Source organism: Rana temporaria, chromosome 3 (assembly GCF_905171775.1).
Source record: "Rana temporaria chromosome 3, aRanTem1.1, whole genome shotgun sequence".
NCBI classification, from domain to species: Eukaryota; Metazoa; Chordata; class Amphibia; order Anura; family Ranidae; genus Rana; species Rana temporaria.
The window spans coordinates 186,656,603-186,682,760 of NC_053491.1; the positions used below are offsets into that span (position 1 = coordinate 186,656,603).

At 42.0% G+C, this 26,158-nt stretch overlaps 1 protein-coding gene across 1 annotated transcript; it reads left to right on the forward strand.

Moving 5' to 3' along the window:
- The first annotated feature begins 1,838 nt into the window (after positions 1-1,838).
- KRR1 (KRR1 small subunit processome component homolog) lies at positions 1,839-21,858 on the forward strand. Its single transcript, XM_040343974.1, has 10 exons — positions 1,839-2,024; positions 5,198-5,376; positions 9,717-9,851; positions 12,341-12,466; positions 12,550-12,633; positions 17,095-17,151; positions 17,558-17,728; positions 19,342-19,419; positions 19,593-19,686; positions 20,303-21,858. The coding sequence occupies exons 1-10, from the start codon at positions 1,958-1,960 to the stop codon at positions 20,440-20,442; spliced, it is 1,131 nt and encodes a 376-aa protein (XP_040199908.1). The 5' UTR covers positions 1,839-1,957; the 3' UTR covers positions 20,443-21,858.
- The last annotated feature ends 4,300 nt before the right edge of the window (positions 21,859-26,158 follow it).

Genomic DNA, 26,158 nt, shown 5'->3' on the forward strand with positions numbered 1-26,158 from the left:
GCATGGCAAGTTTTTTTAGGTTGTAATTTTTTCCCACAATTCTTTGCAAAAGCCTCTGCGGTGTGCAGTACCGCATTCGACCAGAGGTGCGGGGGGGCCGGTGACACTCGGAGCACTCGGAAATACTCAGTTTCCTTTTTGGGGGTTTCTAAGTGCATCTGAGCGGACTCAGATTATTTCCAGCGCCCCCCACCTCTGGCCACATGCGGTATTGCATGCAATAGAAGTCAATGTGGAACGAATTATCTTTGTTTCCATTGACTTCTATGGGGAAACTTGCTTTGATATGTGAGTGTTTGTGGCTGTTTGTATATAATCGGATATGCATGATTGCCCTTGAATATAAACTGCATCCAGAGAGGAAAATCACAGGTATTCAGTGGATGTCTGATTACATCTGATGAGCAGCTATGGACAGCTGTGGCCACTGTCAGCCATTGCTTTGTATGGGCTGACCCGGACAAGTATGTACAGTCACCTGCCATTCTGGCAGACAGAAGCTTTCACAATAACAGTAATCACAAATGTGAATGGAGCCTAGCACTCAGACTAGGCTAGTCAGTTGTTCTGCAGTACACATGATCTGGCTGAAAACATACTGACAAGAGCACAGAACAGCAAGAACATGGAAGGCAGATAAGGCTCGATTCACATCTATTCATGTTGCTTATGAGCGTTTCTGCAATGCTTTTTGCTGTGCTTTCTGCATTTTTGTAACCACGATTTTGCCCCAATTTGCGTGTATTCTCCTGCACCACTGTGATAGCAGACTGGGGATCTTCTCCCCGTGTCTGCTGCCACAATTCAAAAAAGACGCAGCTGTGCAGTGCTCTGTCACACCCAGCCATGTCACTCATTCACAGTCCTCTGTGCACTACCACAGCTACAAGAGCACCCCTGCCTAGGGTTGCCACCTCATCCCTTTAAAACAGAACACATATGAATTACACAGGTTCTGTGGCTGATTGAGGTGGTAATTGAACTCAAGTGGAGCCTTATCTAAATTAAATTAGCCTCAGAACCTGTGTAATTCATATGTGTTCTGTTTTAAAGGGATGAGGTGGCAACCCTACCCCTGCCCCAAAGCACCCACCTCCCCATGTTGAGGGCATGTGACCTGGTATGGTTCAGGAGGGGGGCGCTCCCTTGTACTCTCCCTTTCCTGACCTACCAGGCTGCATGCTTGGCTAAGGGTCTGGTATGGATTTTGGGGGGGACCCCACACCATTTTTAAAAAAAAAATTGGCATGGGGCTGTCCCCTCCTAATCCATGCTAGACCGAAGGGTCTGGTATGGTCTTGGGGGGGGGGGGCCCACGCCATCTAAAAAAAAAAAATGGCATGGGGCTGTCCCTTCCTAATCCATGCTAGACTGAAAAGTCTGGTGTTCTCTGGGGGGGGGGGGGGGGAAAAAGAAAAAAAATAATTGCCGGCTAAAAAAATTATCACAAAAAAACAGAGAGGGGCTCAGGGGTCACGTTTTTTTGTGATTTATTTTTAGCCAGCAATTCTTTTTTTTTTTTTTACATCCAATTCGGACTAGCATGAACCCAGCCTTAACGAGCCCGTGGGTTCATTCACACCAGAAGCACCGGTGTACATATTTGAGCCCATTCCCAACGCATCACAAGCAAAAAATAATGGTTCTCTGACTGTATTTCACACCAGCATGCTGCATTGCATTTGCCCAGTGCTAAAAAAAAGTACAGCATGAACTACACTTTTTCAACACACTGTGTTAATGAAAGAATGAATTGTAATTTGATCCCATTTATTAATTGTCATATTGATGAATTTTCACAACCAGGGGCATTTCCGGGGAGAACACATTCCACCATCGTCTGATCAGTGAGGGGAAAGGAAAGGAAGGCGGAACTAATCTCTCACGGTCACTGCTGTGCGGCGGAAGGTGTTTGGCGTTGCGCCGCCGCTGTTTAGGTCACGTGTGTAGAAGCAGCATGGCGGAGGGGAAGCAGGAATTACAGCCCGGTGCCGGTAAAAAGAAACAGAGAGAAAGCAAGCCTGGTGAGTGAGGTGCAGAGCCCTTGCCTGGGGATATCCGTGTCATTTGTAGTGACTGACCTGCCATGTGCTGCATATCCTTATGCATTGAGAGCGCTTACAGTGCTGTAGGGTTGCCACATCATCCCTTTAATCCAGGACACATGAATTACACAGGTTATGAGGCTGATTTAATGCAGATAAGGCACCAAGTGAGTTTCATTACCACCTTAATTAGCCACAGAACCTGTGTAATGTGTCCTGGATTAAAGGGATGATGTGGCAACCTTACAGTGCAGTTATATACACACATGGGAGGAATAGAGCTGACCACTAGAGACCCCCCCCCCCCCCCGTACATTACAATCTGCATCCTGTCTGACCTTATTTTTAGAGCCCAACTCCAGGCATTTTGTAACTTTAAATAGTTAATTTGGACCAGACTGCTCCAACTGACCTGTTCACTTCAACAGATATAGCTAGGAGTTCATGTATAGTCTGTATGTAGCCTCAGCTACAGTATACAGCACTGTGTTCTGGGAGCAGAGTGAGAACTTCCCGTTCCTGGAGAAAATTAGTGCTGCTCCGCTATTCACAGGGAGCTTTGTTTTCTATGAATAAATACAAGGCTGAGGTGGAGAGGCACACAGATAACATTTATAAAATATAAAGTTTCCTCTGAATGGCTGAACAGCGCACAGCCCAGCTTGGTTACCTAGATCTTGTATGGACCTGACTAAGGATGAGCTCCGGCGTGTTCGCATAGAACACGTGCGGAGCCCGCCAGGAAGTCGGCACCTGCGCTAATCACAGCCAGGCAGACGTTTCCCGATGCTCGGCTGCAGAGATCAGGAAATGTCTGCCTGGCTGTGATTAGTGCAGCGCGGGTGCCAACTTCCTGGCGGGTTCCGCACGTGTTCTATGCGAACACGCCGGAGCTCATCCTTAGACCTGACAGTGGGGGTTAAACACATGCTCCCGGGGGCTGCAGCCACCATAAGTGTTTATATCTGACAAGTTGAGACCCGCCTGTCAGATGGAAACATTCCTGCCCGATTGCTTGCTCACTTCAGCCATGTATTCCGGGCTCCGTTTGCCCTTCTGCGGGAGTGGGACCTGCATATTGGGTGCTGCTGGGTAGCGAGGAGGTCACGTGCCTGCTCTCCTCCCCCTTCTAGTTGCTGACCTGGAAAGCGATGTGAAAAACTCGACAAAATCTCCAACTACGTCACGTCTGGTGACTCTCCAGCAGCAGTAATTGCAGATTTTTGACGACTTGGCTGTTTGCACAGAACACCGGCAGTGTATACACTACGGTACACGACGTGTTGGTTGTTTTGACAGAACACCGGCTAAGGAGTAAAAATGTTGTCACTGGCTTGGAGGCGGCCATGTTGGTTACTAGGTGGCGGACTAACAATGTCCACTCATTATATCGTGTACCATAGTGTATACGCTGCCAGTGTCCTGTGAAAACAGCCAAGTTGTCAAAATCTGCAATTACTGCTGCTGGAGAGTCACTGGATGTAACGTGGTTGGAGATTTTGACGAGTTGGCTGTTTTGGCAGAACACTGGGTTCCCTTGCCACTATGGCTGGGAAAGAATGTAATGCAGAGCAATCTGCACTGCATTACATTCAGTACAGCACAGGGGTGACATCCAGTGTCCTTTAGACTTCTGATGTCTCATTAAAGAATAAGTGAACTTAAAAAATAAATAAATGCACTTTTTTTTTTGCAGGAGCCTGTAAACCATTGCACCAGTAATCAGCAGATCGCTGGTGCCATTCAGGACTCCTGCAGCTCTGTCAGTGTATCTGCTTACTCATGACTTGTACAAGGATTTCAATACATTCTGATTAAGGATGAGCTCCGGCGTGTTCGCATAGAACACGTGCAGAGCCCGCCAGGAAGTCGGCACCCGCGCTGCGCTAATCACAGCCAGGCAGACATTGTCCGATGCTCGGCTGCAGAGATCGGGAAATGTCTGCCTGGCTGTGATTAGCGCAGTGCGGGTGCCGACTTCCTGGCGGGCTCTGCACGTGTTCTATGTGAACACGCCGGAGCTCATCCTTAATTCTGATAGGAAGACTCGAACAACCACAACTCTCACGCCATGGTAGTTCATTGAAAACTACAAGCCGACAGCCGCATTCACAGAGGACTGTGAATGAGTGACGCGGCTGGGTGTGACAGAGCCCCGTCTTTTTTTTAATTGTGGCAGCTGATACTGAGAGAAGATCCCCAGTCTATCACAGCAGGGATTGGGGGCCCGTATATTCATAACATGTTACACCCCGAATATGGGTGTAAAATGTTATAGAAAAAAAAAAATCTTTAAATTGTAAAAAAATGCACAAAAAATACCCCCCCAAAACATTTTTTGAGGCACCTCCACTGATATGCACATACGAAATGTAAACACACACTTTGGGGGTGCCAATGCATGAAAACATCAATTGCGATACATATTACATATTGCTGTGCACGCTGGAGTGAGAGCAACATTTCTAGCACTAGACCTCCTCCATATCGCTGAGTGCTAAACTGATGACTTATAGGGAGCTTTTAAAGCGTCCCCTATGGAAAATATAGGGTACTGAAGTGTCAGCATTTCACAGGCACACAAATTTAAGGTTGAATATGTTGGGTATCTTATTTACTAGTGCATAAAAAATAAAACTACCACTAACTTGCTCTCTAGGGTTTCTGCTTTCAGAAAATATATAATGATTTGGGGGGTTTTATGTAATCTTTATGCTTAAAACGATTGGTTAAACGTGTGAAAAAAATGCAAACATTGGCTCTGGCAGCAAAAGGGTTAAGGCCCCTTGCACAATGGGCCATTTGGCTGCAGTGTGCCCAGGAGCGACAGGTACAGTGTCCAGCACCAGGTAGCCAGTCCAAGTCTGTGGTAAGTTGCGGGAAGACGGGTTGTCATGCTGTACCGCGTGCTACTTCATTTAGGGCCCTGTCCATTCAGAAAGAATGGGTAGTAATGTGAAGGGGGGCAGAGGACAATACAGGACACACACTGTCTATTCTAAAGGGTATATATCAAATGCTGGAGCACAACTCTATCAACAAGAGGACATCCAATAAAAAAATGTTTTCAAATTCTTAATAATTCTATACAGTTTCTGTATAAGTAGGGGACATGTGAGTTTGATAATAGTGTATTTCTTGCCTTCATACAGCTATAGATGAATCTGAACTTCTTACGGTTCCAGATGGCTGGAAAGAAGAGCCTTTCACTAGAGAGCATAACCCTAAAGGATTGTTGGAGGAGAGCAGCTTTGCCACATTGTTTCCCAAATATAGAGAAGCTTATCTGAAGGAGTGCTGGCCATTAGTGCAGAAAGCTTTGGCGGAAAGTGTAAGTATCTTTTACCAGTCATAATAATTTGCAGATAAAGACATTTGTGTTTGGCAGCAAATATGTGGAACTCAAGCAACACTGCTAAATACACAGATACATACAGTTTGTGTGCGTTGCCAATGTAATGGTAATGATGTTATTACTTGCTACTTTACACATCTGCCATTGCTCCGGCTGACAAATTATTTGATATACAGGTGCTTTTCAGAAAAGTTAATTTTATTTCAGTAATTCAGTTTAAAAAGTGGAGCTCATATATTCTATAGATTCATTACACACACAGTGATATTTCAAGCATTTCTTTCTTTACATTTTTATAATTATAGTTTGGAGCTAGTGAAAACCCGAATTTCAGTATCTCAGAAAATTTGAATATTACATAAGACCAATAAAAAAAAAAAAAAAAAAGGATTTTTATTACTGAAAAGTATGTCCATGTATAGTATAGCATGCAGGTCGGGAGTGTTTACAGGCCAATCAAGCACAGTGATGCCATCATCATTAAACCAGGTATTGGTACTTTTGGCAGTGTGGGCAGGTGCCAAGTCCTGCTGGAAAATAAAATCAGCATCTCCATAAAGCTGGTCAGCAGAGGAAAGCATGAAGTGCTCTGGAATTTCCTTGTAGAGGGCTCCGCTAACTTTGGACTTGATAAAACACAGTGGACCAATACCAACTAGGGGTGCAACGGATCAAAAAACTCACGGTTCGGATCGTTCCTCGGATCAGGAGTCACGGATCGGATCATTTTTCGGATCAGCAAAAAAAAAATTTGCAGCCTCCCTGTGCCTCAAATTGCCGCCTCCCTGTGCCTCAAATTGCCGCCTCCCTGTGCCCCAAATTGCCACCTCCCTGTGCCCCAAATTGCCGCCTCCCTGTGCCCCAAATTGCCGCCTCACTGTGCCCCAAATTGCCGCCTCACTGTGCCCCAAATTGCCGCCTCACTGTGCCCCAAATTGCCGCCTCACTGTGCCCCAAATTGCCGCCTCACTGTGCCCCAAATTGCCGCCTCACTGTGCCCAAATTGCCGCCTCACTGTGCCCCAAATTGCCGCCTCGCCAGGGTGGAAGAAGTGAGAGGGCAGCCAGCAGGGCTGGATTTCCTTTCCCTGCCACCCCAAGGCCAGGTTTTGCAATGCACCCCCTCCCCACCAACCGAACCACCCCCCGGAGAATAGCAGTTGGATGGCAGGGGCGGCACGGTTAGTTCAAATATTTTTTTGTTTCTTCTTTTTTTTTTTTATTACATTATCACTTTTTTTTTTTTTTGTAGCTTGTCGTTTTTACTTTTTTAATTTTTGTATAATTTTCTTATTTTTAATATTTTTCTTCTTTACTTTTTAATTACTTATTTTTTTATTAATTGAATTATTTCTTATTTTTTTTTACATTTAACTTTATTGCTATTACACAAGAGAAAACAATTCCCTGTGTCATAGCAATTGAAGGTGACAGGTTCTCTTTGTTAACCCTGTCAGCTCCAAAAACAGTCCTCACAGTTGAGATGGGGAAGAGCATAGCTTACCCATCTCACTGTGTGCTATTTGCAGCAAGGACAGGAGACTCGTCAGCTGGGGGAGGAGGAACGAATGGACGGAAGGCAGCTGGAGGGGGGGGGGGGGAACGGACGGACGGGAGGGGGGGGGGTTATCAGAGCCAGCAGGGAGAAGTGTGGGGGGAACGGATGGACAGCAGCAGAACATTCTCTGCTAGAAACCAACTGAACTCACCGCCCGTATGTTTAAACGTCTCCACTCCTGCTCGTACACAGCCCCACCTCCTCCTAAGCCCACGCTGTAATAGACAAAACACATCAGCGCATTGGACACGCATTCTGTCTATCACAGCGTGGTTAGGAGCAGGCGGGGCTGTGTGCAAACAGCGGAGACAATTTCAATGTGTTTTTTTACCCCTTTGCTCTGCAGTCCCGCGGCACACCACGGATCACGTGTGTGCCGATCCGAAGTCATTGATCCGTGCGGATCACGGATCAATGACGATCCGTTACACCCCTAATACCAACAGATGACATGGCACCCCAAATCATCACTTACTGTGCAAACTTCACACTGGACCTTATGGTCCAGGATTCTGTGCCTCTCCAATTTTCCTCCAGACTCTGGGACCTTGAGTTCCAAATTAAATGCAACTTTTTACTTTCATCTGAAAAGAGGCCTTTGGACCACTGGTGGCTCTTGAAGCACTGACACCACTTGTGAATCTCCCCCAAATTCTTAAATGGCCTTTGCTTTACAATCCTCTCAAGGCTGCAATTATCCCTTCTGCTTGTGCACCTTTTTTATACCACACTTTTTTCCTTTCACTCAACTTACCAATTGTATGCTTTGATATACAGCACTCTGTGACAGTGGCGTAGCGTGGGTTGTCAGCGCCCGGGGCAGGGCAAGTAATTTGCGCCTCCCTAACCTGTGGACTTTTGGCACTCCCTGCGTCACTTCCCTTTCTACAATAGTAATGGCCTACCTGACCACTAATCTACCTGATTCCTATACTGACCACTACACTATACTTCTACACAATAAACTACACTACCCTAACCACTGACCACTATACAATACACTGACCTATCTCATTCCTATACGGACCCTTACACTAACCTACCTGATTCCTACATCGACCACTACACACTGACCTATCTGATTCCTATACGGACCACTACATGCCACACTGACCACTACACGCCACACTGACCTACCTGATTCCTATACTGACCACTACTACACAAACTACACTATCCACTGACTACTACACAATACACTACCCACAACCACTACACAATACACTACATACTGATCGCTACACAGTATTCTACCCACAGACCAATACACTACGCACAACACATTACACTATACACTGACTTTATGGCTGCTCCCTCTCTCCCCTGACCATATCCACCCCCCGCCAGCAACAAAACTCACGAGTGACGAGTCTCTTACCCTTTTTTTTTTTTTCATGATCTGCTCTGTCTCTGCGCTGCCGCCTGTCACACTGCCAGACTGCTTGCACCAACGGGGACATGAGCGGTGACCCATAGAGGGGGAGGAGAAGACAGCATCCACAGCTCACAGTGAAGGCCAGCCCCGCTCTCCCGCGATTGGTAGGCCAGCCCCACCTGCCGCACATGACCCCTTTCGCCTAATCACAGGGCGCATGGGGCCGGCCCGAGACTGAGGACGAGAAGAAGAGAGAAAGGCGCACCAGCCTAGTGTGTTACCATAATAACAAGTTAATAGAATAAAAATGTAATAAAGTAATACACTACTCACAAAGAAAGCAGCATCATAGGCTTGTCAACAACGCTGTAGTGAATACCCCTCAACACTCCAAATGGGGGGATGAAGGTGTATCACTGCTGGCTTGCGCGTTTTGAGGTTCAAAGGACCTCTTCCTCAGAGCCCAGCCGACCTGAGACTGAACATGGTGGCCGGAGCGTGGGAGTCGCAGAAGAGTAAAATTAGGAGTACGGAGCGAGGTGACACATACTGGCGTGAGATTTCGCCCCCCCAGATGTTGCGCCCGGGGCCTAGGCCCCCCCTCGTGCCCCCCACGCTACGCCACTGCTCTGTGAACAGCCAGCTTCTTTAGCAATGACCTTTTGTGACTTCCCCTCATTGTGGAGGGTGTTAATGACTCTTCTGGGCAACTGTAAAGTCCGCAGTCTTCCACATGATTGTGTAACCTACTGAACCAGACTGAGAGACAATTTAACCACTCCCCACCAGGCCTATAGCAGAATGATGGCAGGGCAGTGGTTCAGTTTTTCTGATGACATGACCAGCATCTCTGTAAAGCAGGGATCAGGTGCTTGATGAAGGTCATTGCCTGGAGCAAGGGGACATGAAGACTGTGTGTTTATAATTTTTTTTTTTTTTTTTTATGGAACATTTCTGCTTCTTTTCTTTCCCATTGAAAGATGGAGAAACGAAAACTTCACTTTAGGGATTCAGTCAAGGAAACTGAAAGATTTCAACCCCTTTCAACTAAAAAAAGGAGTTATTGCCGTTGATGTCCCCCATTGACAGTTTTTCTTCTGAATCTTCAGAAAAATTAACAACATGTTAAAAAAAAAAAAAATTGCTGCAAAATCCACAGCTCCAGGTATAGTGGTCAGTTACTTGACCAGAAACCTAGGTATTAGTCATGTTATGTTTGCTGAAAGGGAAGATCAGAATTCAAGCAGAGCCACTAGTCTTTCTTACTGTCTGTTGGCTTTATACTTCCTTTACCAGCTGATAGGCAGGGACAGTCTTCTAGTATAGACTTTTGTGATGAAGGAATTATTAGTATATCTAATTCCCAGTGTTTTCTTTTTTGCAGTATGTGAAAGCAGAATTGGATTTAATTGAAGGCAGTATGACTGTTGCCACTACCAAAAAGACATTTGACCCTTATGTTATTATCAGGGCAAGGGACATGATAAAGCTGTTGGCCAGAAGTGTACCGTTTGAGCAGGTGAGTTTGCTTTTACTCTCTCATTTACTGTGTTAATTTGTAAATTCCTAATGCCAAGGCACCAGGGAAACGACTTTTCAGTAGAGTAAAAAAAAAATCCAATAAGCGTGTATTGACTGGTTTGTGCAAAAGTTTTAGCTTTTCACGGGACTGCGACATTGCGGTGAACAAATCTGACATGAAGTGACACTTTTTGGGGATCAGTGCTAAACAAATGCACTGTTACTGTATAAATTACACTGGCAGGGAAGGGGTTAAAATCAGGGGGCCATCAAAGGGATAAGTGTGTTCTGAGTGTTTCCTAACACGGTGGGGGATGACTGATGGGAAGAACACATAGATCTGTGTTCCTGCTTACAAGGAACAGAAGATAGCTATGTACTTCCCTGTCAGAATGGGGATCTGCCTTGTTTTACCTAGGCAGATCCCCCGTTCTGATTCTCTGTGGTGGGTGGCCGGTGGACCCCCGCTACGTGGAGCAGGTGCACGCCCCCACAGTATCTATTGCATGAAATGACGTACAGGCCGTGCAATAGAGATGGCCTGCCACAGTGTGTGTGTGTGTATATATATATATATATATATATATATATATATATATATATATATATATATATATATACACATACACACACGTCTTTAAGTGGTTAAGGAAACCCCAATTTGGAAATGTTAACCTCTTAATGGCCGTGTAATGTATATATGCACTGACAAGGCAGGTGGGCTTTAATGCGTCCAGAGCGGCCTATGTGCTGAGAGTCCATCCCCACCTCTGAACACCCTCCCCACTCCTCGAGTCCTAGCTGCAAGTTCTCTGCTACTTGCATGTCTGCTGATGTACCATTCAGTATATGGCCCAGGTCTCAGAATAATGCCTGCAATAGTGAGCAGTAATTGGTCAGTGTGGTCGCTGACCAAGCAGAAAATATTTCTGAGGGCATTTCATACATCAGTGTAATGAGTGCCTCCTTTAATAAAGTTTTGAAAAATGAAAGCAGCTCCAGATTGAAATGCAAGGGTCTTTTTAATAACCTTTAAATTAAAAAATGTTTGCAGTTTTATGTGCTATATTTGTATTTTATTTTTTATGTTCTACTTTAAGAGTCCTCTGCAGCTCTCATTTTGGTAGCCTAAAACTGTATTTTGTTATTTTTGCTTTCTCTGCCTTAAAGAGGAAGTAAACCCTCTTGTAAAAAAAAAAAAAAAGACAACCTGCAAGACAAAGGCGTAATGAGCTAGTATGCATAGCATACTAGCTTATTATGAATTACTTCAAAGCTCCCGCAGCAGCCCTCGTTCGCCTCCTCTGCCGCCGCCATGATACCCAGAGTGACTTCCGGGTATCGCTGCTCCGGCGCTGTGACTGGCCGGAGCAGCGATGACATCACTCCTGCGCATGCCACCACTAACGGCATGATACCGTTAGCAGCACGCTCAGTGCCCCTGATGTCTACGGCGCATGCACCGTAGACTTCGGTGCCGCTATTTTTTGAAAATATCTCTTAAACCTTTTAGGTTTGGGAGATATTTCTTGCACCTACAGGTAAGCCTTAAAAGTGGTTGTAAACGGTTTACAACCACTTTAAGTTAAAATTGTAACCCTTTTTTCAGATAGTGGAGAAGGGGATGTTTTTCATTATTTGTGACCCTGTATATGTATATGTGTGTATGTGTGTGTGTGTGTGTGTGTGTGTGTGTGTGTGTGTGTGTGTGTGTGTGTATGTATGTGTATGTGTATGTATGTATGTATATGTGTGTGTGTGTATATATATATATATATATATATATATATATATATATATATATATATATATAGCCAGGCAGGATCAGCCAGGTTTTTTGGGTGATAGAAGGGGCAGAGAAATTGGTCTATAAGAAGTTGCTACTGTCGGATCCTTCCCTACTTTCAGTAACGCCACAATAATTGCTTCATACAGGGTCACAGAATCCAAAGCTGCCTATGAATGGTTGAGTGTGGCTCAGACCGAGTCTACATTGTTTCAGGTGTGAGATGGGAAGCCGCAGCCCAGCACTTTGTGTAGCTGAAGCAGTACATACAGTGCTTGGAGACACAGCAGGATTTAGTAAAGGAAATAGTTCCTTTGAACCAGCTTAGTCCAAACAAACTATTTTAAAGTGACAGGAAACATGGAAATCGGCTTTAAGCCGTGTAACTGAAGAAAACACATGATCTGCATGTTTTACCCTTTCATGAATTTATACTTGGACAACAATTAGCCATAAATTCCATACTAGTTATTTGTTAGAGCTTGATTTGATGGTTGTCTGTAATGTTTTTTTTCTTTTAAGGATGCATTTTTACTTGCATTTGTCTCAGAATGTACTGTCACAAAATCCTAATCTTCACTTTTGATTACCCATTATATAGGCATTACTATTAATGTTGCCTGATGCAGTTATCTGTGATTTTGTTTGCCATATGAGAAGAAAATGATTGATAACTGTTATTTCACCTTTCTTTCCCTCAGGCTGTAAGGATTCTCCAAGACGACATGGCCTGTGACATTATTAAAATTGGCACGTTAGTTCAAAATAGGGAAAGGTTTATTAAAAGGAGACAACGGCTTTTGGGACCTAAGGGATCTACTCTGAAGGTATTTTATAGAACTTTCATCTCTGCTCTAGAAATATTGTTTTAATAAGAATGTCTGTCTATTTATTCTATAATTCTTTTCAGGCCCTGGAGCTTCTCACAGACTGTTACATAATGGTTCAGGGAAATACTGTATCTGCTCTTGGACCCTTTAACGGCCTTAAAGAGGTAAAAGAAAAAATGCTTTATATTTTCACAAGTATTATGTGTATGAGTAGTTCCATTGCTCTTTTAGGTAATGTATTCATGGAAAGGAAGTGCACATGGTTGTTTAACACCTAAGGCAGGCCATACATGATTCGGTTGGAGGAGAACCACTTGGCTTTCAGGAGAAAGATCAAGACTCAATGTCTTTTGATACCAAAGGAGACAGGAACAACAAGCGCCCAGAGGCGATTAAGTTTGCATGTGTTGCGCTATATAAGTTTTCATTCATTCATTCATATATTATTATTTTTTTTTGTCTAACCAGCAGGATGAATAAAAAAAATAGCAGATTTTCCCCCATCCACACATTTTACTTCCACTCCCGCTGAGCTATTGTATTCTGCCGACAGGGAACCTTTAGAATGATCAATGTTGCTGGCTATAGCCGGTGGAACTGATTGTATGGGAAAAACCCAACAGGCTGTTTGTACATAAGTTTATTAGATCAACTTGTATACAACAAACCTGCCCATACATGGATTGAAATTCGCCCGGTCCCTGCTATACCAGCTGATTTTCGATCCATGTAGGACCAGCTTAAGGAACCCCAGGGAAATGGAATATATCTTTAGTCCACAGGTGTCCATAAAAGACAATGGATTTATTTCCCATTGTTCTAAGTATAATTACTGTATGTTAAATCTTACTTACCAGTACATTCCCAGCATCCCTTTCATCCATCATTTAACAATACGTGAACTGTAGAAGTGTCCTGTTGTGGCTGCAGAAAAGAAAGAAACGTGAACATCTAAAATGATTGACACTAATTGCATCCACAGTGTGTTCATTTACTTAAAATTGTACTGCATTAGTTGGTATGTAGGCAGCACACAGTTTATACAGTTGCAATAAAAAGTATGTGAACCCTTTTGGAATTGTATGGATTTCTGCACAAATTGGTCATAAAATGTGATCTGATCTTCATCTAAGTCACAACAATAGACAATCGCAATCTGCTTAAACTAATAACATACATAATTAAATGTTACCATGTTTTTATTGAACACACCATGTAAACATTCACCATGCAAGTGGAAAAAGTATGTGAAACCTTGGATTTATTAACTGGTTGAACCTCCTTTGGCAGCAATAACTTCAACCAAACGTTTCCTGTAGTTGAAGATCAGACGTGCACAACGGTCAGGAGTAATTCTTGACCATTCCTCTTTACAGAACTGTTTCAGTTCAGCAATATTCTTGGGATGTCTGGTGTGAATCGCTTTCTTGAGGTCGTCATGCCACAGCATCTCAATCGGGTTGAGGTCAGGACTTTGACTGGGCTACTCCAAAAGGCGTATTTTCTTCTGTTTAAGCCATTCTGTTGTCGATTTACTTCTATGCTTTGGGTCGTTGTCCTGTTGCAACACCCATCTCCTGTTGAGCTTCAGCTGGTGGCCTTAAAGGGTCACTAAAGGATAGATATATATATATATATATATATATATATATATATATATATATATATATATATATATATATATATATATATATATATTTTTTTTTTTTTAGCTAAATAGCTTCCTTTACCTTACTGCAGTCCTGGTTTCATGTCCTCATTGTTCGTTTTTGCTTTGATGTTGCTGTAATTCCTCTCTGTTCTGGACACTTCCTGGTTGTCTGGTTCCTGATTTCTCACTGTGGTGACTAATCAAGGAGTTGTGATTAATGTTTGTAAAACAAAACTAGATTGGTGCTGAGGGGTTTTAGACAAAGCATCACTGCCCTCTATTGGCTCTGTACATCAGGAAACAACATCAAAAACGAAAACTAAACTGTAGGTGCATTATATGATTGTTTTTTATCTATTTGTAATCATTTTTAAAAAGAATCAGTTCACTATTATGTCTCTATACCCTGTAAACAGTCATTTCAGCAAAAAATTTTTTTTCCTTTAGTGACCCTTTAAGCTCTCCTGCAAAATGTCTTGATAAACTTGGGGAATTCATTTTTCCTTCGATAATAGCAATCCGTCCAGGCCCTGACGCAGCAAAGCAGCCCAAACACCATACTTCACAGTTGGGATGAGGTTTTGATGTTGGTGTGCTGTGCCTCTTTTTCTCCACACATAGTGTTGTGTATTTCTTCCAAACAACTCAACTTTGGTTTCTTCTGTCCACAGAATATTTTGCCAGTACTGCTGTGGAACATCCAGGTGCTCTTGTGCAAACTGTAAACGTGCAGCAATGTTTTTTTTTTTTTTTTGGACAGCAGTGGCTTCCTCTGTGGTATCCTCCCATGAAATCCATTCTTGTTTAGTGTTTTACGTATCGTAGATTCGCTAACAGGGATGTTGGCATATGCCAGAGACTTTTGTAAGTCTTTAGCTGACACTCTAGGATTCTTCTTCACCTCATTGAGCAGTCTGCGCTGTGCTCTTGCAGTCATCTTTTCAAGACGGCCACTTCTAGGGAGAGTAGCAGCAGTTCTGAACTTTCTCCATGTATAGGCAATTTGTCTTACCGTGGACTGATTTAAAGCTTTTGGAGATACTTTCATAACCCTTTCCAGCTTTATGCAAGTCAACAATTCTTAATCGTAGGTCTTCTGAGAGCTCTTTTGTGCAAGGCATCATACACATCAGGCAATGCTTCTTGTGAAAAGCAAACCCAGAACTTGTGTGTGTGTGTGTGTGTGTGTGTGTGTGTGCGTTTTTTTTTTTTTAATTGGGCAGGGCAGCTGTAACCAACACCTCCAATCTCATATCATTGATTGGACTCCAGTTGACTGACAACTCACTCCAATTAGCTCTTTTAGATGTCATTAGTCTATGGGTTCACATACTTTTTCCACATGCACTGTGAATGTTTAGATGGTGTGTTCAATAAAAACATGGTAACATTTAATTCTTTGTGTTATTGGTTTAAGCAGACAGTGATTGTCTATTGTGATTTAGATGAAGATCAGATCACATTTTATGACCAATTTGTGCAGAAATGCATATCTTTCCCATACTTTTTCTTGCAACTGTAATTTGGGCACTTATGAAGTAGAGATGAGATTCAGAGGAATAACTGCAGTATCAGAAAAATTTACCCTTGGTCTTTAGGACAAAGCAGCGGTAATAGACTGAAGTTACAACAATAGAACTGAGGATGGGTTTTACAGAATTGTAAAATACTTTGCTGGTAAGCAAATGCCATTTAATGTTTGAAGGGAAAAGTAAACTTTTGTAGTTTTATTTTTTATTTTAACCCACTGAATTTGACGGTTAAAAACAAGCCCAAGTCCTACAAGTTATGGTGAGGTGGGCTTAAAAGGTTTGTAAAAAAAAAAAAACAGGCTATGCAATTAAGAAGCTGCAGTAGGTAACAGTAATAGCAGCAGGTTTCAAAAATCCTCAATGTATCTGCCATACCTGTAGGTCACTGTAGCCTGCACAAGAAACTCTGCAACATTCTGAATAGCTCCATCCTGCCCCTTTGCCAGATCAAGCCATCCATTGGATTCTCACCGCCAGCATTTTAGGCGTGAGCACCGTACCTTTTCATTTGCAGCCGCTGAGCTCTGCAGAGGCATGCAAATCCATTTTTTTCCCCCCCTTGGCCAACTGTACATCCAGAACGTCTCGTTTATAGCTGTCCATTTTATTTTAGACTTTTTATTTAGCTGTTTTAGGCTTGTTGGCTATCATCAGTGTATTGCACGGAAACAATGGCTTTTAGGGAGTAGGGCTTTGGGGACCAATGAGACAGTAAACACAGGAAAGTCTGTATTCAGATATCAGCTTTCAGCCCAAAAGTCAGAGCTCTGGCATGCCTTTCATTTCTCAATGTAACAACATCAAGACTTTGACCAATACAGGAGTGTTCTTGTGAGGAACAGGGTTATGTTTGCGCTCTGACCCTGAAGCTAAAAGTTAGGTTTGGGGATAGCCAGTATGCTTAAGCTTATAGAGAGTAGAGTGTATGTTCATATACTTTAAAGTGGTTCTAAAGGCAGATGTTTTTTTTTTTTTACCTTAATGTATTCTGTGCTCTAAGCTCCCCCAAATACTTGCCTGAGCCCGTTCTCGATCCAGCACTGTGCCCAAGAGCAGCTGCTCTCTCCTCACATGGGGGCAGAAGCGGGAACAAATGGTAGTCAATCACAGCCTGTGAGGAGGGAGCGAAAGGTGGAGCTGCACTGTGTGTGTGTCAAACACGCACACGTGCTCCCATAGAAAGCAGCTTGTTATGGGGAAGGGTGGAGGAGCCAGGAGAGCCGTTTTGAGTATCAGGGCTGCTCTGTGAAAAACTATTACAGAGAGCAGGTTAGTATGACCTGTATGTTGTTAAAAAAGTATTTATGTAGACCACAGTGTTATTCTTCAGTGTCCATGCTATACAAATCACCTCTTATCCGACTTATTCTAGCTTGCATAATACCTGCCTTGCATTTTTCCAGTGGCAATACTTTTTTTTTTTTCTTTTTTTACCCCTACAGGTTAGAAAAGTTGTTCTGGACACCCTGAAGAATATCCATCCTATATATAACATTAAGGTAAAGGTGGTTTTGTATTTTTTCTTTGAGAATATGTCCAGCCATTAGCCTAGGTTTGCTTTGCTGCGGGTTAGAAATCAGGTGAGTTAGCTGAACTCGCAGGATTTCAAGCGGCAGCAATGCGTTCTGACTTTGGGGATGATTTAACGGACATCTGCGGGTTCCTGCACAGATGTCTGTTGAAATGGCATCCAAAGTCGCCAAAATCTGTGCGGTACAGCACTGATTCGGACAGTGCTATTGCCATCATTAGCCGCCGATTTGGCATGTCTGACCGATGTGAACCTAAAAAAAGTTGTACTGTGCTTATCCACTTTCACTAGTGGATTAACTCTTGGGATTTTGTGGTATGGTGGTTGAAAGGTAATATCTGAATTTTTCAATGATTTTATGCTGTATTCTATAGGCTTTAATGATCAAGCGAGAGTTGGCAAAAGACCCAGAGCTGAGAACAAAAAGCTGGGACAGGTTTCTGCCAACATTTAAACATAAAAATGTGAGCAAGAGGAAAGAACCAAAGAAAAAGACAATCAAGAAAGCATATACACCATTCCCACCACCACAGCCAGATAGCCAGGTATGGTACTTTTGTCAATTGGTAAATAAAAGAAAAATGTGTCATAAAAAAGCAGGACATTTCTTTTTTTTTTTTCAGGTCTTTTAAGCCTAGTGTACTGAAAAAAATAAAATTTGTAGGAAAATGAGTGTCAGATCTATAGAACAAAATGTCTGCTTCACACTTTCAATGATGAACATGAAAATTCAGATAGTAAATTGTGATTTGGCCAGAAATGTGGTTATCAGCATTTTGCAGATGGAGAAAAAAGGTGGCGATAATGGCGCCTAAAAAAAACACACACAATTTTATCATGCTTATGGTGTGTTTTTCATACATCATGCGAGTCAAAAGCTGCATCAAAAACGTACCCCGGCGCATTATTGATGCGTTCTTGCTGCGTTTTCAATGGCAGATTTTTTACCTAACCAAAAATGCAGCAAGCAAAATTTTAACACCACAACGTAAGCGCAAATGACCAGTGTGAAGACATACATAGAATTTAACAGGATGCATTTTTCTTGAGCTTTTTTTTGCATTTGCAAGGTGCCGATATTGCCGACCAATAAATTCATATTTATTTAAATTCATGATATTAAAAAGTCAAATATACAGTAATACAAATATATATAAAAATGTTTTTCAAAAACGGCCATTTTCGGTTTTGGCACCAAAATTTTCATTTTGCTGCACCACTAATAATTGAACAACAAAGTTTTAATTGTGTAAAGGACGCCCAATGTCTGTCAGTGATTGCAATAACAACCCCCAACATTGGTGTCTGTGCAGCAGAATACCATAGAATTCATGTTGGTGCAGAAAAAAATAATAATAATGGTGGCCTTGCATGCAGTTTTGGAGACAACGGACCTATAGCTGCGCCGCCATGATGCCCACACATATCCCAGCGGCTCAGGGTAGAAGAGGTAGGGTGAAGGACATGGAGGATCAGGCCAGCCACACACCTTATCATGGAGGAGTGATGGATCCCAATTGCCTCTATCCCTTCATGTTTTCGCCTGAAATTTAATTTATGAATGAAAGCTACAATAGTAACTTTCATAAAGGAGTGCTGAGCAGGACCCAAATTGTCAAACTGATAGCCCAATCGTGCAGATAACATAGGAAGATTGCAGCGCTCCCTGGGTAAACACCAAAGGTCCTGTAAGATCCTGCATGCCATTGGAGAGTTGTACACACGTCCGCTTTGCTGTGCATGCCACAGGTTTCTGACCACTGGTCTGGGGTCTCAGCCAGCACTGAAGAATGCCTTACAAGACTCCCATTTATGGTGGCAGTTTATTGCCAGTGCTTTTCACAGATCGAGCACTATTTTCTTGCCTATGTTTTTTGTTTTCTTAACAGAGGTTTGTTTTACAGCATGTGACACTAGTGATATGATACAGAATTAAGTAGTAGAAAAATAACTATCACTGCAGTGTAAGAAATTAGCTAATGACTTTCATGGCCCCTTGTACAGTTGAAGTTAAAGCCAATGGGCATACTTGGGTAAATGTCTGTCTGTGGGTAAAATGCTGCAACAACTATTGTAACATGGTAGCATGTATGTCACTTCTAAAAACATGTATTTTGACATTTGAATTCATTAAAACTTTCCTGTTTGGCTTTTATAGATTGACAAGGACCTGGAAAGTGGAGAGTACTTCCTGAGAAAAAGTCAGAAGAGGAAAAAGAAACTGGACGATATAAGAGTAATGTCTACTACTGTACTTTTTAAAATGTATAATTGTGTGTTTGTATTTTAAAGAAAATCTCTGCTCTAAACTGATAAATCAGGTTTGCCTTCTTGCTTTTAAGTAGTAGTAGTAGTATGTAAAAGAATACTTTTTTAACTAAAATGTTTTCTTTATTTTTCAACCTCCAGACCAAACAAGCAGCAGCTCTGTCTAAACGTCAGGAAGAGAGAAACAAAGCATTTATCCCACCAGAGGAGAAACCAGTAATGGAGCCCCAGGAAGGTAATAGGAGCCATGGTGGATTTACAGTTGACAATATGACTGACAGCATAGTGTATACTGCTTTTCTTTACTTAAAGCTTTTATATTTAAGCAGATTCTTTGCAGTATAAATCTGGTTATATGGAGCATTAACAATCTTCCAAAATGATCTCTTCTGTGTGCCGTTAACAGAAAACACACACAGTTACAGTAACATAATTTTGTTGGTATGGTATAAAGTACTGTGACATTTTTACTGCAAGCTTTGGTGTTTGTTTATTGAAATACATGAAAAGATTGAAGTATGTTTCTAGGAGTAACGGCATCTGTTGAATTGTGGAATACACATAACAGGAAGTTTTTAACAAACATTCTTGTGAAAAATGCTGGCATTTTCCATCCATTCGCCTTGCACATGTATAATTGTGATAGCAGAGCGGAAATGCTGATTTTTATAGACTAAGTCTTTAGGTGGCTGTAAAAAAATAGTTTGGTGCAAATTTGGATATTTCAGTATAATGATAGGATCAAAAGAATAGGGAAATTCTTGCTATGTTGTGTGTGTGTGTGTTTTTTTTTTTTAAATCACCACCTGAATTGTATTCTAGTACTAACCCATGAACTGTTATATTTTCAGAGCCCACTTCCACCAAGATTGATGTGAATGCCATTAAAGAAAAAGTAAAGAAAGCAAAAGGCAAACGACTTGGTGCTCTTCCAGAAGCAGAAGTAAAACAAAAGTTGTTAACATCTGAAAAGAAGAAAAAGAAAAAATGATGGATGAGCGTCTGATATTGTTTCTCTTCCTTTTTAATAGAAGAGTTTTATCAGATTGTTCTCTTCAAAGAAGATAGCCCAAACCTGCAATGGTCTACGTTAACATCATGTTCAATCAAGTACATCGTTCAAATATTGTGATTTCTCCTTTTCATAAAACTAGCAAATCTGAGTAATTGTGTTAGCATCATAAGTTTCTGCTTGTTTAATGCAATTACATTGTAATGGTCTTCAATCTTTTCACCAGTTTTTACTGTTTTTTAATATCAGTTCACCTAAAAATCCATTTGTTTTTCAGTAAACCCAAATAGTAGTTAGGGAGAGAATGTTCTTTTGAATGTCCCTTTTCTAACAGAAAACCTCTAAAGTAGGCATTCACCCTAATAACGCCCAACTTGAGCACCTTCGTTTCCAAAACCTTAAAGGGTTCAGCAGGTGTCAATCACTGCTGTGCAGTGTTTTATTGTTTGCCTTCTTCAAGCGGCTTACAAACCTTCTTTTTAGTTTTTCTGCGTAGTACAGCTTCCCTTTTGTTGCCCTGCTGACACCAGCTCTGTAAGTATTGCAGATACCATCTATGTATGCCCCCACTTATACTTGGCCTTTCACAACATACACACCATTCTCTCCAACCTGCATTTTGTAAATGGCTTTAAGTAGGCAGGGACAGATACGCAATGCCAGGACTATTGTCTGGCAGTGGGCCAAAAAACTGTACTATCCAACAAAACCATTTTTTTTTTAATTAGTTGAAGAAAGCTGACATCAAATTACTGCACAGCAAAGTAAGTTCTTCTAAGCAATGAAACTATTGATGCCCATGATGCAAAAGTGGCTTGTTAAAGAAAATATGTTGCTGTGACACACAAAGCAATGCAACCATAAGGAAGCTGCACAGCACATGTAGTTTCTTTAAGTGGTCCCAAAAGTGAGCCCCATTTGTCATAGCAAGCCATTTAAAGAAAATGTGAGCCTGGGTACTGAGCAAACATTTATTTTTCCGCAGCCCAAATTGTAAAACGGTACTCAGTGTCTGAATGACCTGTGGCTCTGTGCAAATTTATATTTTCAGAAAAAGCATGACTTTGCATACCATCTTTGGGGACTCTAGTGGTGGACTATAGCTGTGGACAGTGACGCTTGTCTCATGTGGCGCCAGGTTTACTTCAAGTGTCATAATGTAATAAAACCTTGTTATCCAATAAGTAATACTCTTTCAAGAGGGTATATGCATAAACCATTTAGTGAAATAAGCATAAAGTGACACTGCAGGTGAAATAAATATAAAGTGACATTTGAAGACTAATGCCATTCTAGGCCTGCAGGTGGTGCTATTTTGTAGACAATGCATTTTTTTTCCAACCGTCATTGCAGCTGTTTGTATCATTTCTGTAAATTATATATTTTTACACTTCAGTATTTATCTTTTGTGTGTGATAAATGGGTGTCTTGATGCATAATTTTTTTATTTTTTTATTTTTTTTTACACACATTGGGAGATATTTGTTAAAACTGCAGCGTGCAAAATCTGGTGCAGCTCTGCATAGAAACAAATCGGCCTCCAGGTTTTATTATCAAAGCGGTTGTATACCTTTTTACAGCGTGTATTGTCGGCACCCAAGGCAAGACAAGTAATTTGCGGCCCTAACCCACGGAAAGCTCTGCCTGAGAACCTGCTCTCAGTGCAGAGGCACCGGGGGACAGAAAACTAAAGTTAGAAGCTGATTGGCTACCATGCACAGCTGCACCAGATTCTGAGCACACCCATTTTAGTGAATCTTCCCCATTGTGTTCTGTTATGAAAATCTCACTAGTTCATAGACGATCAGGCAACCAAAGTTAATATTGTGCCGATTGTAAAAGACAAATACTGTTAGGGTTATAATGCACAACCCTTACACATATATTTTTTTATTTAGTAGTAAAGTTTATGTTGTTGGTTATTAGGGGAGGGGACATGGCACATGTCTTGGGTAGTAGCCCTGCTCTTATGAGGATGGACTCCTCTTGCTGCAACCTCAGTTTGAGCTTAAAGCGGAAGTAAACCAGGCTGGTGTCGGAAATGTAACACTCCCATTGGTTGCGCTCTCAACCAAACTGTCAAACCATCCAATGGCTGGTGTCTTAACTGATCACATGTGCAGCATCATGGCAGCTGTAGATTAAACAGAGGAAAAAATGGCAGCTTCCTTGGCTGAAAACGATAGGAGGGTTTAATTACACTTTAAGCGGTTCTAAAGGCTAACATTTTCCCCCTAAAATAACAAACATGTTCTACTTGCTCTGTGCAATGGGATTTCATTGAGCGGCCCTGAACTTCCTCTTCTGGGGTTTGTGCTGGTGTTCTTGGCTCCTCCCTCTTTTTTTTGTGTGCCATTATAGCGAGCCGTTTGGTATGAGGCACACCTGCAAGCTTGCTCCAAAGCCTAGAACAATTATTCCTTTCACTCTGGTGATACCCAATATGTGTTACCTTATTGTGGTTTACAAACAAGCAGCCTAGGTACGTGTGCTTTTTGGCACCTTAGGCAGGCCATAGAATGTGTTTTTTTTCTTTCCTCCAACCATGTGTTGCAGGAAAGGAAAATCGCTCAATTCCCCCATCAGTGTTGGTGGGGGAATCCCTCCCGCGGTAAACAAGGCATTCCCCTATTCTGCCTAGTGACACTGTCACTGATGACCGTTTCTCCGTGATCGGGAACGGTCATCAGTGATGTGTCACGTGTAGTCATGCCCCCTAACAGTAAGAACCACTTCCTAGGGATCACTTAACCCCTGCAGCGCCACCTAGTGGTTAACACCTTCACTGCCAGTGTAATTTTTACAGTAATTGGTGCATTTTTATAGCACTGATTGCTCTAAAAATGACAATGGTGTCTGATGTGTCCGCCATAATGTCGCAGTCACGATAAAAATCGCTGATCGCAACCATGACTAGTAAAAAAATATATATTTTTTTATAAAAATGCCATAAAACGTCTCCTATTTTTTGTAGAAGCTATAACCTTTGCACAAATCAATGAATGCTTATTGGGATTTTCTTTTTTACCAAAAATATGTAGAATACGTATCGGCCCAAAATGGAGGGGGGGGGGAAACGTTTTTTTTTCTTTCATATATTTTTTGGGGGTATTTATTATAGTAAAAAATATTGCTTTTTTTTTTTGTTTTATAGCGCAAAAAATAAAAATCGCAAAGGTGATCAAACACCACCAAAAGAAAGCTCTATTTGTGGGGGGGGAAAAAAGGGACATACATTTTATTTGGGAGCCACGTTGCACGGCAGCGCAACTGTTAATTACAGCGACGCAGTGCCGAATTGCAAAAAGTGGCCCAGTCTTTATGGTCCGGGGCTGAAGTGTTTAAGAATGGTTACTGCACTTAATTGGCACCATTTTTTTAAATATAAGATAAATAAGACCATACTTTTAATATGATCTGTAGCAATAGCCCATTATTGTAAAGACCTGTGTTTTTTTTCTATGTAAAGCTGATTATTTTTCCAGAAGATGAAATGTGCATGAATTGTAAACACCTACCCAAGTATAAAGGCCATGCATTTTTATAATCTTAAACTGCATCACCAAAGTTTGGATTACATACTTTACTTCAGTAATCTGATGATTTCTGTTTATAAATAGGTGAAATAAAGAATTTCTGGCCCACAAATGTAGCATTCTCAGCACTGCAAAATATCCACTACGTTACACAGTAACCAGGGGGATGGCAGATATGAGGGGGAGCACAGGCTGACCTCAGCACTATGTTGCTGTTTCTTTACTATCCAATCATAGGCTGGGGTGACCCTTGCCTAATCTAAACTATTTTAAGGGCAGTATAAAAAAAATAATGTGTTCCGATACTGGCAATACATGGCAGATTAGCATTAGAGAGCTCTACCCACAATTTTTCAAGAAACACTGCTGTACAAATCGCCAATCTCCTCTCCACAGATCCTTGGTTTTAGGCCCCTTTCAGACGTCCGCTCTGCCTGTCCGTTTTTACAAGTCCGTTAACGGACTTGTAATACATCCCTATGGGATCGCGTCCGTTAGCGGATGGAGCATCCGCTAGCGTCCGCGTCCGTCGGGATCTGCTTTTCCGAACGGAAGAAACCCTGTTTTTCTTCCGTTCGGCGGAGCGGAACTGATGCAGACGGACAGACGGTCCGTCTGCATCAGGTTCCCCATAGGGGACAGCGGAGCAGAGACAGGGCGGTCCCTGCACTGTGTGCGGGGACCGCCCTATCCGCTGACAGCTGAGCGAGGATTCCCGCTGAGCCGACGGAGACACACGGAGCGGACCCGGAAACGGTCCGCTTTGTGTGAAAGAGCCCTTATGGTCTTGTGCACACCATGATTGATACTCACGACAGGTGCAATGAAAGAACACATTGGTAAAGATAGTTTTCTATGTGCACTGCTCACAGCATAGAGGTATTTTGTGTAAAAATGCAATATGTCTACAGTGTACAAAGCAGCATGTCGGCACAATGTGGACCTATCATCATCATCATAATAATAAAAAAAAGAATTCTGAACCTTGACGTGGTCTGTACAGGAAATAAAAAATACAAACGGCAGTTAAATGCACATTAAAGAACGAATGTCAACAAGCTTACATTTTTATATGCATTGTGGTGTGGATGAGCCCTTAATGTTTCCTTGGGCTTGGCAGGAGCATTTCACGGAACTGTTGAGAGCTGTGCCTGGGAGTGTTGCATTTTATTTTCAGCTTTCTTTTGGACAACCAGTGCTTTTGGCTTGTGTATGCAGTGGATTATCAGCAGTGTTTAGAACCCCCCCCCCCCCCCCTCCAAGATGGTACTTTATTACACAGATTCCAAAGGATCCCGTGAAGTCTCTGGCTATGAAAACAGTTTTAAAGGAATTGATGCAGCAGAGAGAATTGATTCATGGCATCCATAGTATGAAAATATGTTTACCTTTACATTCTAATGTCAGGAATACCAGAAATGCCTACACCTTACCGTGAAAATGGGAGTCAAATATCCCACCCTTAATTTTGAGTTTCTCTACTGCACCAAAGATGTTTTACCAAAATGAGGGCACAGGCCTTTTCTCCTCCCAAGTTAAAGGGAATATTGGTGATTCCACATCTAGACAACCTCCTTATAAGGATCGATTGGCGGTAGATCAGAAGTATCTGGAAAAGCTCAGGTGGCTTTTAAATTTTCTGATGGTGCTTTCTCTAGGCTACACTATTGATTTATCCCAAGAAAATATTTTTCTTCCTGAGTATGAGATCCTGAGCCTGCAGTCAGCCATGGCACCGCTGCAGTGCAATCAGGACCTACAGTGCCTTGCCTATTCGGCCCCCTTGAACTTTGCAACCTTTTGCCACATTTCAGGCTTCAAACATAAAGATATAAAACTGTAATTTTTTTTGAAGAATCAACAACAAGTGGGACATAATCATAAAGTGGAACGAAATTTATTGGATATTTCAAACTTTTTTTAACAAATGAAAAACTGAAAAATTGGGTGTGCAAAATTATTCAGCCCCTTTACTTTCAGTGCAGCAAACTCTCTCCAGAAGTTCAGTGAGGATCTCTGAATGATCCAATGTTGACCTAAATGACTAATGATGATAAATAGAATCCACCTGTGTGTAATCAAGTCTCCGTATAAATGCACCTGCACTGTGATATTCTCAGAGGTCCGTTTAAAGCTCAGAGAGCATCATGAAGAACAAG